At 33.1% G+C, this 19,260-nt stretch overlaps 3 protein-coding genes and 1 non-coding gene across 4 annotated transcripts; 3 read left to right on the top strand and 1 right to left on the bottom strand.

The window, feature by feature from the left end:
• Nucleotides 1-695: 695 nt before the first annotated feature.
• On the top strand, nt 696-6,431 carry LOC100256401 (WAT1-related protein At3g02690, chloroplastic). The gene is made up of 7 exons (XM_002263920.4): nt 696-1,265; nt 1,486-1,533; nt 2,058-2,180; nt 4,709-4,858; nt 5,341-5,512; nt 5,785-5,845; nt 5,933-6,431. The coding sequence occupies exons 1-7, from the start codon at nt 774-776 to the stop codon at nt 6,033-6,035; spliced, it is 1,149 nt and encodes a 382-aa protein (XP_002263956.1). The 5' UTR covers nt 696-773; the 3' UTR covers nt 6,036-6,431.
• Nucleotides 6,432-7,115: 684 nt separating this feature from the next.
• On the bottom strand, nt 7,116-9,686 carry LOC100261489 (uncharacterized protein At1g65710). The gene is made up of 2 exons (XM_002263882.5): nt 8,309-9,686; nt 7,116-8,182 (listed from the first exon to the last, which is right to left on the bottom strand). Exons 1-2 carry the CDS (start codon nt 9,500-9,502, stop codon nt 7,244-7,246), a joined length of 2,133 nt encoding a protein of 710 aa, XP_002263918.1. The 5' UTR covers nt 9,503-9,686; the 3' UTR covers nt 7,116-7,243.
• A 4,145-nt stretch (nt 9,687-13,831) lies between these two features.
• TRNAG-GCC (transfer RNA glycine (anticodon GCC)) lies at nt 13,832-13,902 on the top strand. The gene has a single exon. It is a non-coding gene; the product is annotated as a tRNA-Gly (tRNA).
• Nucleotides 13,903-15,302: 1,400 nt separating this feature from the next.
• LOC100852944 (probable WRKY transcription factor 43) lies at nt 15,303-17,172 on the top strand. Its single transcript, XM_003631795.4, has 3 exons — nt 15,303-15,417; nt 15,524-15,665; nt 16,813-17,172. Exons 1-3 carry the CDS (start codon nt 15,339-15,341, stop codon nt 17,000-17,002), a joined length of 411 nt encoding a protein of 136 aa, XP_003631843.1. The 5' UTR covers nt 15,303-15,338; the 3' UTR covers nt 17,003-17,172.
• The last annotated feature ends 2,088 nt before the right edge of the window (nt 17,173-19,260 follow it).

The following is a 19,260-nucleotide window of genomic DNA, read 5'->3' as shown; positions in this document are numbered from 1 at the left end:
GTGTTTGAATGAAAATTATGGAAAGTCTCTTCAATTTTTTTTTTTAAATTGTAGAAGGTGTCAAGAGTCACCTTTCACAATTCCCAAAAAATAGAATTATATTGAAGGTGTCTCTTGAAGAGACACCTTCCATAATTTTTAAAAAATTAGGTTTATACCGAAAGTGTCTCTTTAAGAGACACCTTTAGTATAAATCCAATTTTTTGGAATTGTAGAAGGTATCTTTTGAAGAGACACCTTTAATATATATAGATTGGAATTTGTGGAATTGTGGAAAGTGTTTTTTCGAGTGACACCTTTTGTACAAATTAAAATTTTTAAGAATTGTAGAAATTGTCTCTTCAAGCGACATCTTTAGCTTCAAAATTACGAGACATTCAAATTTGTCAAATTGTGGAAGGTGTATCTTGAAGAGACACCTTTAATGCATGTTAGATTTTTTGTCACGTGGAAAGTGTCTTTTCAAGAGACACCTTTAATATAAATCAAAATTTCTGGAATTGTAGAAGGTGTCTCTTTAAGAGACACCTTTAACTTAAATTCACTTCTTTCATGATTTTAAAATTTGTGGAAGGTGTCTCTTTAAAAGACACATTCCACATGGCCAAAACTGCCGTAGATCTATCAATATTTTCTCAACTACCATTTTTAAAAATTATTTTTTAAAACTGCTACAGAAGTTAAAAAAGCCCCACTCATTCCTGAGATCTTGCTATCAATCAGACAGCCCACGAGGAGTAACAAGCAGCACCAAAACTAGAGGCCCTGTAAAAATGGCTTCCTCCTCCTCTTGCTGTCGTGTCCTTGCCACTACCACTCGCCACTTCCACCCACGGCCTCGCCCACTCCCTCCGCCGGAGCGTTACTGTTTGCGTATCGGTGATCGAGATGCCTTCCCAAACCAAACCCTGAAGCTGAGGCTCAAAACTGCGGCTCACAGTTGCTGGAGAAGAAGGGTCACCGAGTCTGAAATTGAGGTGGAATCGACTTCATCCTCATCGTCCTCTGATGTTTCGACTGAAAAATTGGTGCTATGGGAGTGGGGTGTGCTGGTGTCGCCGTTTTTCTTCTGGGGCACGGCTATGGTGGCAATGAAGCAAGTACTGCCAAAGGCGGGTCCTTTCTTCGTTTCGTCATTTCGTCTCATACCTGCTGGGCTGCTTATAATTGCATATGCAGCTTCCCGAGGTAGGAAGCAGCCCTCTGGATTCTCCGCTTGGCTTTCCATTTTTCTGTTCGCACTTGTTGATGCTGCTTGTTTTCAGGTCTGCTTTAGTCTCCTTTTTCTCGTTTGCGTCGTGTTTGGAATGGAGAATTTTGTGGGTATAGTATGAATTTCCTTTAAGAAGAACGAATCACACTGTTTGCAACCAACAGGGAAAGCAATTGGATATTTGAATAGATTGAAATGCAAATAAAAGTTTACTAGTATCTCCAGTTTTAATTGCTAATCTCTGATTTCTGCTGCATCAAATTGTTTGGCAGGGTTTTCTAGCTGAAGGTTTACAGAGGACATCAGCAGGTTTGGGCAGCGTAAGGTTCCCATTCCTTTGTGAAATTACTGAAAATGCCTTCTTAATTGCAATCTTCCTTAGGTTTTTAAACCAGTGGTATGGCTACTTTTAAGAAATTTCTTACTTTTGGTGTAAGATTAATGAACTTGTGTTGACATCCAAGTTAGATTTTTACATTTTCCCCTTAGCTAAATGCTGGGTTTTCGAGAATTGTTGAAAATCTATCTTTGTAGTTTCTGATTCACTTATTTATTTCACTGCCCTCTGAATCAGAGGTTTGGGACAACCCTGATTTTTTAAATTCAAAGAGGAAAGGGATTTAGATCGTGTCTGCATGTTATGTGGCAAGTAGAGTTTCTTAGACTGTTTGGCAGCCTCTAATGGCCTGGTTCAAAAGATTACTTGATGGTAATCTAGCAGGGTTATATAAAGTAGTAGCTTTTGTTTCTCTCTGGTTGGTCCCTAGTTGTATTTCTCAATTTTGATTGGCATGTGATGAAACAACGACGTCTGTCTCACTAACGTTTAAACAAATTATTGCAGGTGATAATTGATTCACAACCTCTAACCGTGGCTGTACTTGCAGCCTTGTTATTTGGCGAATCTATTGGATTTATTGGAGCTGCTGGGCTTGTGCTTGGAGTCATAGGACTTTTACTTCTTGAGGTAATTTTGATCCAAAGGACTAGATTTTTTCCCTGCTATATTTCAACATTGGTGCTGGATTTCCTATACCCTGCTTAAATAAAACTGATTTGATCCATGTTACATTCTGTGAATGCTGTTTAGGTTTGATTCTTGAGTCTTTGAAACATTAGTTGGCATTTTTGGTCCTGGTCAATGTAAATCCTTGTGGATAACTTATGGTACGTTTGCTTGTTATTAATTTATTGGAACCCTATGGTTTCCATTTTTTTTTTTGAGTTCAATACATCTTCTACCTGTCTAGATGGTCTTTGAATAGACAAGTTACACTTCATTAGCTAACCCCGAACTGAACCCCCTAGTTACATCTGGATAAGGAATTGTGATGGAGCATATTCCTCAATCCTTCTACTCCATGAAGCCAGTCTTAAACTTTGGGAACTTAAAAGAAATTGAGGGGGTGTTTGGTAAATTGATTTGATTGATTAATTACTTAATTTAAGTCATTAAGCATGTGAAAAATGTTTGGTAAAATAACTTAGTAATGCTACTTAAAGTCAAAATCTACTAAAAAGTAATAAGTTAAAATAATTTACCATTTTAAGATCCAAAATAATTTTATATTCCCATTCCCTACATTCTTGACTTCTCACCATCTCTTCACCACAACCATATTCTCTCACAACCAGCAGCTCTTCCAAATGTAATAGTTTCAAAAGGGGGAAAAAGGAACTTCATTTTAAAAAATTGCTCTAATACTTAAAAGTAAAAATCAAATAATAAATTTTAAGTCAACGAATTTATCAAAATTCATATTAATGTCATCTGAAATTATTAATTATTAAGTATTAAGTTTTCAGTTTTACCAAACATCACTTAAATCTCATTTTGGTTACTTTTTTTTTTATTTTTTTTTATTTTAGAAGTTCTTGTACTTGCTAGCTCAGTTGGCTAAAGCCTACAAATAAAGTCAATTCTACCAAAATAAATAGAAAATTTGGAATAAGTAAAAGTGGTTTGTTTTCTGAGTTTTTTGTTTTGGGAATCATAGGGTTGCCCACATGTTCTTTAGGAACTTTTTCTTTCTAGTTGCTTTTTCTACATTTACCTTGCACTTTTGCAAAGATCCCACCAGCTTCTATTTGGAAACAACCCTTAGCCTATAGGCTTCAATATTTTTGGTAGTAGAGCAAAGATCCCGAGATGAATGCTCTATATAGCTTGATGGATGCACACAAATACTCTTTACAGGAACCTCTTGATGAATTTGTAAGCACTATAATTTTGCAAAGAAAAAGGAATTGATTGACTGTTAATAGACTTTAAACAAACTCCACAGTTTCAAAGTACCTTCACTAGTCATGTCCTATAATGGAGTAGAAAATTGGTTTTTATTGCTTTAATAGCTAAGTTGGCACACTTCTAGCTACTAAAATCCAATTCTTGTTAGTCGACCCTTGGTGTTTACACCACCCCATATTCTCCCAACTGAGATAATATGTGAGCTTTGGAAGTCCAAGACAATATTAACTTCATTGTCCTTGTTAAATTCCTCTATCACAAGCAGATGTTGGATTGCAAAAAGATCATAAATTGGTTGATGTCAATACGGGAGCTAAAGAGAAAGGTAGGGATTTTGCAAAGAGAACTTAAAAAGGCCAGCTGCACATGGTCGTAAGCTGAGGAAGAAAAACTACTAAATAAGAATACCACAAATTTTTAACATTTCTGGCTAATTGAAGGAGTTATTATTTTGGAAAGCACTTCAACAATTCATTTCATCATTGCCAATAAATTATAAGTGTGAAAAAAAAAAGGATGGAGTACTGATTTGAAAGGAGTATAAATTCTAATTAATTCCAAGACTCCACTAGTCTTAGGGTTACTTCAAAGCTTGGAGAATATTAGACTAGAGCACTTCAAAACTTAGTTTCAGTAATAACTGTTTAGAAGTAAATGTTAGGAGTTTTCATCGAGTCAGGTGAAGTAGTTACCATAGATGTACTGTGCCATTATTTTCATGCTGCCATAGGCTTGTGTAAGTTATTGTTTAAGTGACTGTAGCATACTGATCATGCAATTATAACAGTAAATTATTAGGGTTTTATTTTTATTTACAATTTCTTTAGTTTCTATTTGGAGTTTGCTTAAGGGTCTTCTCTTGAGTTGTAAACTAGGCCTTAATTGTCTTAGAAACTTCCTAACTTTAAGAAGTTTGAGTCATATTTGGTCTATCATTTGGTTAGTTTTACTTGCCTAAGAAGTTCTGGAGTCTATAGGAAAAGGTCCATTATACTGAAATGAATGAACTTACCCAATACCAAAAAATTATCCCAACTAAACTCAAGTTGTTCCTTTCTTGCTAACATGTGTTTTATCAAGCATTCATCACTTCTCTTTACAGGAGATTTGTACAGTTCAGTCTTGTGGTTATGCGTGCAACTTATTATAAAATCTTTATTAATTCATGGCTGCCATCGGGAGGCAACTATAGTTTCTTTGAAATCTATCTTTATTCCTCTTGTATGATGATGGAGTGTATTCTGCAGGTACCTGCACTTTCTGTTGATGGGAGTAATTTTTCATTATGGGGAAGTGGGGAATGGTGGATGCTTCTTGCAGCTCAGAGCATGGCAGTGGGCACAGTTATGATCCGCTGGGTTACCAAGTACTCAGATCCTGTAATGGCAACCGGATGGGTAGGCTACACCAACTTGTACAGTTATGAAATTATTATTAAATCTCATGGTCTAGTCATTCTTCCTCAATTTAGTGGTTATACCGTTGAAAAGTTTGATAGGCTCCATGTTTAGTGTCCTCACCTTGTAATGGGACAAAAATAAAATTTAATTCAAATGTTTTACATCTCTAAATCCTCATGGATGTTTTGGGAAAATGTTTTAGCCTTTTCTTTTTGTCTATGAATTTTTTTTTAATAAGTAGATGCCTTGATATTATTTCTAAATTTTCACCATTTTGAGCCCTTGTTGTAGTCTAATTTCGAAATAGTACGTGGCTTGATGATACTAATCATCATATAAGATGCCTGTTGCAAACACCAGTAAACCTTGTTAGCATTCAACATTCTGAAATCATATACTCTTTCCTACATTGTGACCGTGAGAGCTAAAATAAAAAATATAGAAAGGGATAACTAATGCTTGTACAATTTCTATTGCAGCACATGGTAATCGGCGGGCTTCCTCTTGTGCTGATCTCCATTCTTAATCACGACCCTGCTCTCAGTGGAAGTTTTAATGAGCTTACATCAAGTGATCTTTTGGCTCTTCTTTATACCTCTATTTTTGGAAGCGCCATCAGCTACAGTGTATTCTTTTACTACGCAACAAGAGGTAAATCTTTAAGTTATAATTTGTAGCTATCTTATATCTCTGTTCTGGCCTTCGGGGGTTTTTCTTTACTGGGTGGTCTATTTTCTTGGTTTCATTCCATCAATTAAGCTGGCTATCAGAAGTGCAGGGTCTGAACAATCTTTTCCCTTTTCTTTGCCTGCAGTGTCATAAACTATTTATCTCTGAATTATTCACAAATTTACAGAAACCTGTCTAAGTTCAATTTTAAACTCCCATATAATGATTGATTTAGCATTACTAATGCTTTTCAGGTAGCCTAACTAAGCTCAGTTCTCTGACCTTCCTAACCCCAATGTTCGCTTCAATTTTTGGGTAAGATTTTCCCACCAGAACAAGATTTTAATTTTCCTTTTCTATTTTCTGTGATTCAATATTAAATATAGTGTATTTTAACCACAGATTCTTATATCTTGGTGAGACCCTCTCACCCCTGCAACTGGTTGGAGCCCTTGTGACCATCCTTGGAATATACATGGTCAACTATCGAGATAGCATGGAATGAAACTAACAGTCAAGATGGATGCATAAAAAAGGTCCAGTGATCGAGAAGAATGCAAAAGCTGGCAGGCAGGGCCAACTCTTGACCCTCTAAGCTAGACAGGTCAAGTCCAAGCCCCTACCATATATATGCATATACATTGAAGAAGAAAGATACCTTGAAAGAAGATTGAAACATGGGGCTCTCAAGGATGCTCACTACGCTGTAAGAAACTGTTACTGTAAATATTGATTACTAGTCATTGTCTCAGCTCTTGCTGAACCCTAAAGCCTTCAACTATGGATGAGGAATATGCTTTGTATCAGTGAGAGTTGATAGGCTAATTGTATCCATGTTTTGAGAAGCAATCATGTTTTTGCCCACATTCAACTAATTAATATAAAAATATTACATCAGCAACTGAGTAGAACTATAATGAACCCAGGGATATCTTTTCCATTTGAGATTTATGTTATATTACTTTAAAAAAAAAAAAGATATATGTATGTGCTTTTTTATTTTAGAGAAAAAGCTGTGAAAAAAGAAACCATTCTCAGACAAAATGCCATTCCTTTTGGATGCAGGGTATCATATAGATCCACTTTCCAAAAAAATGTCACTTTTAAAATGCACCTGGAAAAAGTTATTGGTAGTGGAGGAATTGGGAAAGGCAAATAAAAAGTCATAAAATGTGGTTGCAAAAGTAATATTAAAAAGGAAAATTCTGAAAATGCATTGCTATAAGTAAAATTCAAACCATGATAAGCCTCTTTACTTTTGGAATTTCATCTTGACAAAAGAGCTCAAATGATTTCATAGATTTTATAGTTTTTACTAAGAAAAGCAAAAATTGGGAGACCAAAAGTATGAGAAGGCTACATTTGATCTCTTATCAAACTTATGAGCAGAGAAAATTATCGAAATTTGATCTCTTTATCAAAATCAAATTATTTCAGAGAGGAATATTTCTGGTCAAAGTTTCAAATTCTTTGTAGTAAAGCATGGGCCCAAGACTTTGAAAGACACTAGTGCAAGTTGGTAAAAGGAACAAGGAAATGAACAAAGCAATGTAGGCTAAAATCTTCTTTGAGAAGATGATGATGATGATGATAATGATAATCATTGATTGAATGAAAATCTCCAAATAAAACTAGAGAAAAGGTTGCAAGTATGCAACATCACACACATCATTCTGTTTTCAATTCAAGCCTACTGAAATGAGTAAACAATAATCATGTTGAAGCAATACTAGGAACTGTGTGAAGGCCGCCTCCTCTGCTGCTAGTACCAAGCCTTCCACGCCCAATTCCATTCTGCTGGTGATCAATTTCTTTCTTTCTCCTGCCCATTCTCTTCTGTGTCTCCTCTGATTCTCGGCCTGGTTCAGACAAGGCATGCCTCTGAAAGCACACTGGACTTGGATACTCCTCTCTTGTGTTGGACCTTGAAGTCCAGCAATCTGTTGAATCTGCTGAATTGGGCTCCCATGAATGTAGCTGAGACACCCCCACAAAGCTGTTGCTGCCTGAGGACTCCTGCTCCTCCATTTCTCCTCCACCACCTATGGTTCCCCTCTTCACTGTTACATACTTGTGGAGGCTTGGCTCCATTAGATCATTGCACACTACTATCTCAGATTCAACGACAAAAGGGTCTTTGGCCTCCAATCTCTTCTTCCCTGCAGGGTTCTTGTCGTCCATGCTGTTCTGATGGGTTTCAGTGAAGTTCCTTCTGTCATCAGAGAAAGCATAAGATGGGTTGGAGCTGGTGCATGAGTTGAGGTCAGCTACTGCCTCAAGGATGGAATGGGCTTTGGAGACACAAGCTGGGAGAGAAATGGAAGGGGTGGTGGTGTTCTTCTGGTGGAAGTTTTGGATGTCTTCTAGCAATAACGTAGTATATGATGGGGTAGGGTTCAAAAGGGTTTCAGGATTGAGGTCTAGATCCCGGGACCGCCGAGAGGACCTGGTTCTTGTCAGTGCCTGGGGTTTCAGGCTCTCGGCTCCAGAGGCTACTACAATTGTTGTTTCAATACTGTTGGTCCTTGGTTGGAGCCCCTTTGGCTCACCGGCCTCTTCAACAACCTGAAAAACTTTACCTCTGCTGCTGCTCCTGTTGTTAGTCCCATGAACAACAACTTTCCCATTGTTCATATCCTTCATATTGGGCTTCTGTGGATGATGATTCAATGAAAATAGGATCAGAATATTGTTTATAGAAAGAAGAGGGGTAAATCTTGAAATGCATACCCATATCAGAAATGGGATGAAAGAGTAAGGAGTGGTTGGAAATTATACCTGTTGGCAATCTGGCTCAATTTCTCTGGCTTTCAACCCTCTGTTGTTGATGTTTGGATCAATCTCACTCAAGGGGTTTCTTCTGTAAGGGGATTGCTCTGCTTTCCTTGAAGAGTTGCGGCTAAGAGATGGGTGTTGGTTCTGACTATCGTTAGAAACCACCCTAGCATTTGCAGGGGACCGAGAGCGAGGAGTTTTGGAACCAGATGCGGCGACCTCGCCGCTATTTCTCTTGACCAAAACCCTTCTGACAGCACCATTGTTACCCGATTCAACCCCACTACTGCCATTGTTGCCCTTGTCTATGACTGTGGCAGGGACTGATACCATCTTCCCAGGCCTAGTAGCATTGCTACACCCGGCATTAGCATGAGATGAGGCCTTTTCCGCAGCCTCAGCACTGGTAGTTGGAGGGTTGTCTGATCTCCTCCCAGGCGATCTACTCACCCTCCTCCCACTACCACCGCCACTGCTGCTGCCTCTGTCTCTGCTCCCTGACCGCTGCTGCTGATGTTGCCTATTCGGATCTCTTTCCCTGCTCGGTGTTCTCCTCCTTCCCTGGGGAGAAGCCCTCGACTGGCGGTGGCGCTGGCGGTGGTGGCGCTTCTCCGATGTCTCATCATCATCACAACAATCGATATTATCCCCAATGCCACTCCCTTTCTTCCTATCACCATCAACCGCAAAATCACAGTCATTTTGATCGAAATCGTAACTCCGCTTCGAACCAGAGTACTTTTTGCTTGGAGTACTGACACCTGGCCCCGCCTTCCCGGAAGAGCTCCGGCTGAGCCTCCCACACTGAATGAGAATCGCATCAACCTCCTCTTTAGTGCAACTTGAAGTCCTCACAGGCGCCGCACTCATCACCACACCATTGTGGCCGCCATTGTTGTTCTCCATTTCCACGGCTTCAGATCCAGAACTGGTCGCACTCACACAACCAACCCCATCTCCTCCTTTCTGTTCAACCCTCTTATCAACATCATGGCTCTTCCTATGCTTTATCACAAATATCTCCTTCTTCACACTCTCCTCAACCGCCACTGTTTCTGTCTCCACCACCACCACCTTCTCCTTCTCGAAGGTCTCACTAACGGAGCCTTTACCATCTTGTGGTGCCACTAACGCAGAAGCAGCAGCACCAGAAGGAGATGAATCAGAACCTTTCTTCTTGCTCAAACAACTACCCATGTTCCCCAGATCTGAGAAATTATCAAATCAGAAAGCAGAAACAATGATGATTGAATGCATAATAGAGAAAGGGGTTAAAAGAAAGAGAGGTCCAGAGAGAGAGAGAGAGAGAGGAAGGGAATAGAGATAAGGGTTTGGTGGCAGTGATATTGGTTTAAATGCTTTCAACTTTTTAGAGTCAAGAGAGAGAAGGAGAGAGAAATTCAAATTTTCAGCAAGGGGCGGGCAAGCAAGCAAGGAGAGAGATATGAAAATATAGCCGTTAGGGGACCGTTGCATTGGTGTCAGAGACACTGGACCCCCCTCAGAGTCCCAATTTCTTTTTCTTCTGGTTACGTTTCTAATATAATAATCATTTTGCTCGAATCTTGCGGCCCTTTTCCCATTTTGAATTCATTAAACGGCTAATTTTCATGTTTTTAAAACCTTTGTCCGATGTTTTTGGGAAAAGATCTCAAAATTCGTTTTTGGATTTGGTCTATCAGTTTTCAGATGGAATGTGGGTTCACATTTAAAAAATAAAAAATAAAAATTGTAAAATATTTTTATATACATTATAAGATTTTTATTCTATATAATAATAATAATATTACATCTATTAGAATATATTTTTCTATAAATATGTGACATTAAGCTTATTTATCAACTTGTCCATAAAAATTTTTTCTTTTTCTATAAATTGTGAAATAGAAAAAGGATTAATTTTATTTTGTTTCACAATATTCTAATGTTTCATCAATAACTAGAATACACCACATGGTAGGTACTTATTCTTCTGCACAGAAAGGCATGTGATTCTCTTAAACAATACTGTGAGGCAGGTGGCGAGGTGGTGGTATGACCAATTATTTTTTTTTCAGAATTTAAACTCAAAAAGGGAATTATTGTTTGAAAGTAATTTTACCTTATTTAAAATAGAAATTAGAAAACACTTCATAGAGAATTTATTCTGAAAACAATTTGTTTGGTAACTGTTTTTAAAACAAAAACCCAAAAAACATGTTTGGTAATTAAAAATTGTTTTTCGTTATTTGTAATGCTTTTAAATAACATTTTTTAGTTATTGTTTTTTTTTTTACTTTTTTTCTTTGCGTTGTTTTAAAAAATTATTATATAAACTTGTAGAATGATTAAAACTAAAACATTATATCTAAAAATTATTTTTAAAATATGAAAAATTTTAGGTTTTCAAAAACGATTTTGTTTTATAAAACAATTTTAAAAAAATATTCTCAAAAATTGTTTTTCAAAACTGTTATCAAATATGTCCTTAATTTTTCAATAAATTTGAGGTTCTTTTAGTTATTTTTTAAAGTATTATAAAAATGATTGAAAATATGGTGAATAATTTGAAAATTTTCTGTTATACATAAATATATACACACTAATAAAAAACAAATCAAAACTTTAATTCTAAAAATAATTAACAATAATTCTCAAAAATTATTTTTTATAATTATTTTTGAAAATGTTATAGCACAGTTCTTAATATTTTAATAAATCTTGAAATTAAGTGAGAAATACAATTTTGTTGTTCCAACATTTGGTTAATATTTGAGATTATCTTTGTTTTTTTTAATTTAAATATTTCATTATTTTATGAATTATTTAAAAACCAATACTTATTTAAAAGACACCCTTCAAAATATATTTACAAGAATTTTATTATTTATTTTATTATTTTAGAAAGATATGTATTTTTTTTTTGTTATTATCTCAAAATAATGTATTATTTATCAGTTAAGTTTTCATATAAATGTACAAAAAATTAAGTTAAGTATATAAAAAGCATATAAGGTTTCGATTTTTTAAATTGAGGTGATTATATCTTTGATTTCTTAATATTTGGGTCATGTTTTTTTATACTTTAATATATGAGTCACATTTTTTGCACATTAATCTTATTTTTTGTACTCTAATTATATTTTTTATACTTAGATTATGTTTTTAATACCTTAGTACTTTGTTCACATATTCAAATCTTAGTCAATTTTTTTATTTTTTTCTTATTACATTCTTCATAGTTGGATCATATTTGTTATATCTTAATACCTTAATAACATTTTTCGTACTTTTTCATATCTTAATATATAGATCATTTTTTTTTTTTTTCGTTCCCTGATATTAATGATAACCCCTTTTTATATCTAGTTAATATTTTTTCATACATAGCATTTCTAATAAATTGAATTATTGGTAATTTTATATATTTGAAATTTTATGGAATTTCATACTTACTATTTAGTTTTGATTTTGATTTTTTTTTAATTTATGTTTTACATTTAATTAAATAATTACTAATTTACAACTCAACTATATAATTATATTAAACTATATGTCCACCAAAAATCATACTATCAAGACACTTATATTTTAGTAATGGTGCCCTTTTAAATAAAAACCTTCATTATTTTCAATTTATTTATATTTAGTTATTTGAAAACCTCATATTTTATTAAAGGAATTATTGAATCTTTGAAAATTTTCATCGCCTGCGGCAATCCGTACTTTATAGTAGCCCGAACGCAAGTCTAACTTGGTGAAGTAGCTCGCCTTCGCCAAGCGATCGAACAAGTCAGCGACAAGGGGCACCGGATACTTGTTCTTGACCGTGACTTTGTTGAGGGCCCGATAATCAACGCATATTTTTTTTTAAAAAAAATGAAAATATTCTTTTGACACTTTTACTTGTTCTTAATTCTTTCAATTTTTTAGTTTTTTTAATCTAAAACTTTTTTACTATATTTTTTGGTACTTTGTTTGTTTAACTGATAATGTAAGTGCTATTAACTAGTTATAATAGCTTTAAAATTCATGGATGGTTATTGAAAGAGGTAAAAAGCCTTTCCACTTCTTCCATTAAAAACATGAATTTTCTTCATTCCCTCATTCAAGCCAATTGGATGAACCACTTTCCCAAGTCCCTACCACTATGATCTTTAGTGATTGTGCAAAATTCAGTCTTCTTTTTGGCAACTTTCAATCATTATCTATCAATAATAATGATCAATCAAACATATAGTTAATGCTTTGATTGAACTCCATCTGTTTATGGTGAGACAAACCTTTTGTTTATCCTTCTCTAAAAAGGCTTTCAACTACTTATTCTCCACGTGAACATCCACATGGTCATGTGGTCATCAAAGTAGATATATCCACATTTATCTTTTAGTATCCAATGGTTCTCTATGATTCATCTAATGCTCCAATGGCTAGTAAGCATACATACATGAATGCCCAATTCTAGAAAATTTGAACTTCTTTGTGTCTAACATCTAATTTGAATCCAAAAATTATGAATACAATGTCTTTGATGTAATTAATATAAACCTAACATTTACAAATATTTACTACTCCATTAAGACTTATCTTTAAAATTTTCAAGAGAACTTTGAACCTACATTTCCTAACCCTCATTTAAAGTGCTCATATTTGAGTATTAAAATGTCTATCTACTACTCTTTGTGACCGATCATTGTTATTTCTCAATTGTAACCTTATGAGGTTGTGAGGAAGGCTTGTGAAGGAGACAGTAGGCGTGAACATAGATAAGTTTTCGAATCAAGATAACATCATTTTGTTTGTAATTTTTCTTTCCTTACTATTTTTATTTTCAAATGTAACAAAACATTATAATGAAAATAAAATTTGATTGGAATTTCAAATTTTTATCTTTAGTCTAAGGTTGGAATAAAAATGTATGGTCCATTATCTTATAGAAAATTAGTTTGAAAATATGGTCTTCATTCCTAAAGTTTATCTAATGAAAAATTAAGTTTACGGTAAATGTCTATGGTTAGGGATGGCAATGAGGTAGGTTTTTTCGGATACCCGCCCCGCCCCGCCCCTAATGGGATGGGGTTTAATTTTAATAAACAGGTTTGAGATGGGTATAAGATTTTTTTTAAAAACCCAGGGTGGATTCAAGTATTGCTCTATCCCGCCCCGATTATATATAAACTTAATTTTAAAATTTAAATTTAATTTAATTTTAAAATTAATTTAATTTAAAATTTTATTTTACTATTTTTAATATATAGATAATAATAAAAAAGTTATAAAAAATATAATAATTTTATTATTTATAAAATATATTTATTTTAATGTAATTAAAAATTTTAAAAGTAATATTGTTAAAAAAAATTTAAAAAAAAAAAAAAAAGTTAAACGGGGCAGGGATGGTATGGGAATTTCCCCCACCTGCCCTCCCCCGTTTAATTTTTTAAACGGGATGGGGTTGGGATCAGGGCGACCTGTCCCGTTGTCATTCCTACCTACTAATTGATGGTATTTATATTTATAGTAAAATTAACCAACTAAACTCAACAAGCACCAGTGGTCTAGTGGTAGAATAGTACCCTGCCACGGTACAGACCCGGGTTCGATTCCCGGCTGGTGCATTTATCCCTTTTTTTTTTTCTCCCTATGTATTATTTTGGTCAACATTCGCCGTCCAACCATTTAATCATTTTATGATCATCCTTTCCAATTCTGAAAAGGATGATGCCCACGTGCTTAAACATGAAGTTGCCCTGTTATTTCCACCCATTTCTTCTTGACTTGGTCAGAGGCTAAGAGGATTCACGAGTGAAGACTTGCTTTGAAACTTCTGCGCATCTCTTCTCTTTCCATGACAAGGACACTACCCTCTATAATAATAAGGATCAGTTATCATTTTGACCACCCTCTCAATCCAATTCAACTCACTTTTTGAGTCTAATACAACCAAGATTTTGCACTTCCATGAAACTGGTTTCCAACAACCAATATTCAGCTTCTTCTTCTGCTGGCCTTTTGCCCTACTTTCCCTTTTCTTATTTTCTCTTCATGCATTTTTTTGACTTAAATTTATTAGCAGGACGTCGACCATTTGTTAGAATTTGTTTTCTTCCTCACGTCTGATTAAGCAGACGTGTCAATTTTCTCATCCTCTTGGAGTACCACACCTTGTGCTGACTTACCTATGGAGAGTGACATCTAACAACCTTTTCTCACACCTCATAGCTGCTTGTGTGAAGTGAATTTTCCCCGGGCATCTTCGAATTATTCATGTTGAGTTTTCTTGGTTTCACCAAACATAATGATTTTTGCTTCATCAGTGTTTAATAAACAGATTTAATTACTTAAAAGTGACTTAATAACTTAATTTAAATAATTAATTTATTTTTAAATTCATATATTTATTTTTCTTTTTTACATCTATTTATCTTAATTTTGTTATTCTACGACCTCCGTTATTATTCAACATTTTTTACTTTAATTAGAATTTATGAAAATAAGTATATCAATTTAATAATTTAAAATATATTTTAAATTAATTTTATCATATAATCTTAATACTTAAAGTAAGAATTAAGTAATTAATTTTAAATTAATAAATTAAATATAATTTAACTTAAAACTCATTTAAATTATTAAATAAAAATATTAAATTTTAATAAATACCTCCTCCTTACGAATTGTATAATCATCATGATCGGTAATACTGTGATTTTATCTGGTCTTAAAATTATAATCACAAAAAAATTGAATGCGGGGATTATTTGTTTTAAAAAAGAAACTAAACATTTCCACCAAACTCTTCTCATCCCTTACGTTGAGAAATGAAGTGGTCAAAGTACTAGTTGACTTAACAAAGGTCCCAACTCCCAACTACTCAGTATTACTTCCCAGGCACAGCATTCGCCTATCAAAAACAAACCTCATTCCACGTCATCATTTTCCAATTTCCAAGAAGTAGCATCTAAACATGTGTGTATATATATATATATATAAATGGTGGGTAATGTTCAGAACCTCCTCAATTGCACTTGAGGAAACCTCGCCATTACCGGCTATGGCATCGGGGGATTACTCGCAGGAGGAGATTATGGGCGGTGATATTCAGTTCTCAAGTAGTGCTACTCCAACGAATGGTAATTAATTAGCATGCATGCTGCTCTTTTTATCATTTAGTTTTTGCTATTTTTTTTTTGCTTGTTTTTCTAAAATTAATTAAGAATATTTGTCTTTAAATTTTAGGGGGAGTGAAGAGACGAGGGGAGGATATGGGGATTAGGGTTTTTGCATTGAGGACAAGATCGGAGGAGGATATCATGGATGATGGGTTTAAGTGGAGAAAATATGGAAAAAAGAAGATCAAGAGCAACCCGATTTATCCAAGGTAAATATACGATATTGAATTACTAAATCAAATGATGAATCATTTTTCAACATTTTTATATAATTTTTTAATCTGACTTAAAATATTGATCTTGTAAGTATAAAAAAAATATGATCAATTGAGTCGAGTCATACATGTTTTTAGATCTCATTACTTTATATAAATATATATATACCTAGAGAGTGTTTGGTAAAACTTAATATTCAATAATTTAAGTTAATTTTAAATTAAAATATATTTAAGTTGTGGATTTAAAACTTATTATTTAATTATTACTTTATGTATTGAGATTTTTTTATAAAATTGACTTAAAATTTATTCTAAATCATCAAATTGATATATTTATCCTCATCGATTATAATTACGGTAAAAGAAGTTGAGTAGAGTAACAAAAGAGATCATGAAGATGATTAAGACAAATAGAGGTAAAAATATAAAATAAAATATAGACTTAAGAATAAGTTAATTATTTTTACTTATTATTTAATATTATTTTTTATTTTTAAGTTATATTATTAAATTATTTTATCAAATATACTTAATTTACTTAATGACTTAAATTAAGTTATTAAATCACTTTAAATTATTAAGTTGGTTTATCAAACACCCACTTAATATCATTTTCATGTATTTTCATTGTATTGCTTATATCTTCATCAATCGACCCAGATTTTTTCATATATTTTAATTATCAAAATTAGGACTTTGGTAGGTACCTTTTCAATATCTTAAATTTTTTAAAACTTTTTTTATTGGTTAAAGTAGCAATACATAGACCACACATGATGATAAAGACAATAGTGGACCACCCAATAAAAGTGCTTGGACCATAAATACAAGTATACTTATACTTACCTCCATTAGTAGTACATGTTTGTCCATTTCTAAAAATGGCTTAATTTTAACAAACGAGACAATTATTTTCTTGGCATGTCAACGTTGGCAAGTTGGGTCGAGATTTTTTTTTTTTTTTCATTTTTGCCCCAAAAAATAATTAAAATTGCAGTCCACATTTCTTATACAACAAGATAAGAAAAATTCATAATAAAACTCCCGAGACAATTGTAATTTTGATATGTATTTCTTTAGTACATAAATTAGTAGTTGTGATTTCTAACTAAGATTAATATGGGTGGTGCATCAACAGGAACTACTATAGATGTTCAAGCAGAGGATGCCAAGTGAAGAAGAGGGTAGAAAGGGATAGGGATGACTCAAGTTATGTAATAACTACATATGAGGGAGTCCACAACCACCCCACCCCTCGCAACCACATCACACTTCCTATTAATTATTGGGCTTTGCAACAAACTTCTTCTCACCCTCCTTTTTATTAAAACCCCAAGGTTCTAATGTAACATTATTTTTATGATCATCTAATATTTAGCTCATATCTTAAGCTCATTTTTGTTTGAGTGTATTCACTCTATTATGTATTATAAAGAATTGGTAGATAATTATGTAATAGATTAATAAAGCTTCCTTTTTTTTTGGGCATGGTGCAAAATGGAAGTTTCTTATAATTCAAGTTAGGTATCCAATAGAAAAGATAAGGGATCAATTAAAAACCAGAATATGAAAAAATTGAATGAAAACTTCAAGCAATGAAGAAATTCTTTTGACATTATTGAGTGGCAAAGGTCATGTTTGATAACTATTTTTTATAATAGTTTTCTATTCATCAGAATAAAAAAAATATATAAAAACACATTTAACAACTAGAAAACCGTTTTCCTTTTTGTGTTCTTAAAAATAGAAAATAAAGTGTTTTTAAAGAATATTTTGTAGTTATTTTCACTTGTTTTATGAGGGTTATTTTAAAAAATAATTATATAAATATATAGAATGATTAAAAAAAATATAAAACATTAAATATAATAATTATTTAAAAAAAAAATATGTTAAAAATATTTCTAATTCTCAAACAAACTTTTTTTTACAAAACATCAATTAATATATCTTAAAAACTGTTCTAAAAAATTCTTTTTTAGAACAGTTTTTGAAAACAATAACCAAAGCCTAAGTTAAAAAGATATAAAAATCTTAGGCTGTTTTATCATGAATTTTCAATTGTACTATAATGAGTTGTTTTAAGATTTAAAATGTTTTAGAACAGTTTGTTTTTTAATATATAACTTTTTTAAAGAAAATTTTATTTCAATAGGCAGTTTTGTTTGACCATTTTCTCTTTTGTTTTTCAAGCAAATTCATGTCTATAATATTCTATAGAATTATGGTTTAAAAATAAAACTAACAATATGATTTGAATGAGAAATGGATTTAAAATAAATCCACAAAAGTCTAAAATTGAAACAAAGATTTAATTACACGCAACCACTATTTTTGATAACCTATCAAACTATATATATATTTGTCACAAAAATGTGTTGATTTGGAACTACCTAACTCAAAATTATAATTTTAAGATAATTAGTATTTTCTTATAGGTCCTAATAGTCTTCACTCGGGCTCATATTCTTAGTGGGCCTTGTAACTAAGAAAATTTAAATTAAATTAAATTAATTATATTGTGTGCATTAAATGGCACAAAGTTGCACTAGATCATATTATTAATTGACTATTGGGTTTTATTTGGGTTATTTAATTAAGTGGGGTCCATATCATGGACTCATTAATTAAATAGGGCCTAATGGATTAAGATTTAAATGACTTAAGCCCATGTCTTGAGCCCTATTTGCTAAAGGTTATTACTTGTCTATATAAATCCATTAGAGTTTAGGGTTAACACTCTTAGATCTACTTAGGAAACCTAGCCTCCACCTTTCTCAAAAGAGAAGACCATTTTTCTCTTGGTGCCTAGATCCTTGAATGAGCCATTGAGTGGAAAACAGAGATCTTCGAGAGCATTGCCAACTTGAAAATAGTATTTGGGAATATCCCAAAGTGAAGGTATGATTTTGAACATTAAAGTATCAAGTTCTGAAGTTGATATTGCTCTTACTATGTATGATCTAAGATACCAATGACTATCTTTTTCAAGCTTTTTTATGTTGCCATCCAGAAGGAAATTGAAAGAAAGTTAAAATGTGTTTGAGCAGATAATTGTGGTGAATATAGAAGGCCATTTGTAGAGTATTGTAAAAGTCATTGGATCAAGTTTAAGAAGCTAGTTCCAAAAACACCCCAATATAAAAGAGTTGCAAAGGGGATAAACCACACTATCAATGACAAAATTAGATGTATGCTCTCTCATGCAAAACTACCTAAATCGTTTTATGGGGAAACAATGAGAATAGTTGTTGACTTCATAAATCTTTCTCCTTTAGTTTTTTTTAATGTTGATGTGCTTGAAAGAGTTTGTTCATGGAAAAATGAGTCCTATGATTTTTTGAGAGTTTTTAGCTACAAGAAATTTATACATGTTTCTAGAGACGAGAGGTCTAAGCTTGACAATAAGACAAAATAGTCTCTTTATCGAGTATGAGCATGAAGAATCTGGTGTAGATTTTGGGACAAAATCAACAACAAAGTCATTAGAAGTAGAGATACTGCTTTCTTTGAAAATCCAACCATTGCAGATTTTGAGAAGTCAAAAAGCCAAAGCCTACTAGTGATGAACCAATTTACTTAAGCA

Source organism: Vitis vinifera, chromosome 4 (genome assembly GCF_030704535.1).
Source record: "Vitis vinifera cultivar Pinot Noir 40024 chromosome 4, ASM3070453v1".
Taxonomy (NCBI): Eukaryota; Viridiplantae; Streptophyta; class Magnoliopsida; order Vitales; family Vitaceae; genus Vitis; species Vitis vinifera.
This window is presented reverse-complemented; position numbering and strand designations above follow the sequence as displayed.

Coding starts and splice junctions, on each gene's coding strand:
- LOC100261489 (XM_002263882.5), bottom strand. CDS start 9,502: ATGGGTAGTTGTTTGAGCAAGAAGAAAGGTTCTGATTCATCTCCTTCT. Junction 8,183..8,308: donor TTGAGCCAGATTGCCAACAG/GTATAATTTCCA, acceptor CATCATCCACAG/AAGCCCAATATGAAGGATAT.
- LOC100852944 (XM_003631795.4), top strand. CDS start 15,339: ATGGCATCGGGGGATTACTCGCAGGAGGAGATTATGGGCGGTGATATT. Junction 15,418..15,523: donor TAGTGCTACTCCAACGAATG/GTAATTAATTAG, acceptor TTTAAATTTTAG/GGGGAGTGAAGAGACGAGGG. Junction 15,666..16,812: donor AGCAACCCGATTTATCCAAG/GTAAATATACGA, acceptor GTGCATCAACAG/GAACTACTATAGATGTTCAA.
- LOC100256401 (XM_002263920.4), top strand. CDS start 774: ATGGCTTCCTCCTCCTCTTGCTGTCGTGTCCTTGCCACTACCACTCGC. Junction 5,513..5,784: donor CTTTTACTACGCAACAAGAG/GTAAATCTTTAA, acceptor AATGCTTTTCAG/GTAGCCTAACTAAGCTCAGT. Junction 5,846..5,932: donor ATGTTCGCTTCAATTTTTGG/GTAAGATTTTCC, acceptor TTTTAACCACAG/ATTCTTATATCTTGGTGAGA.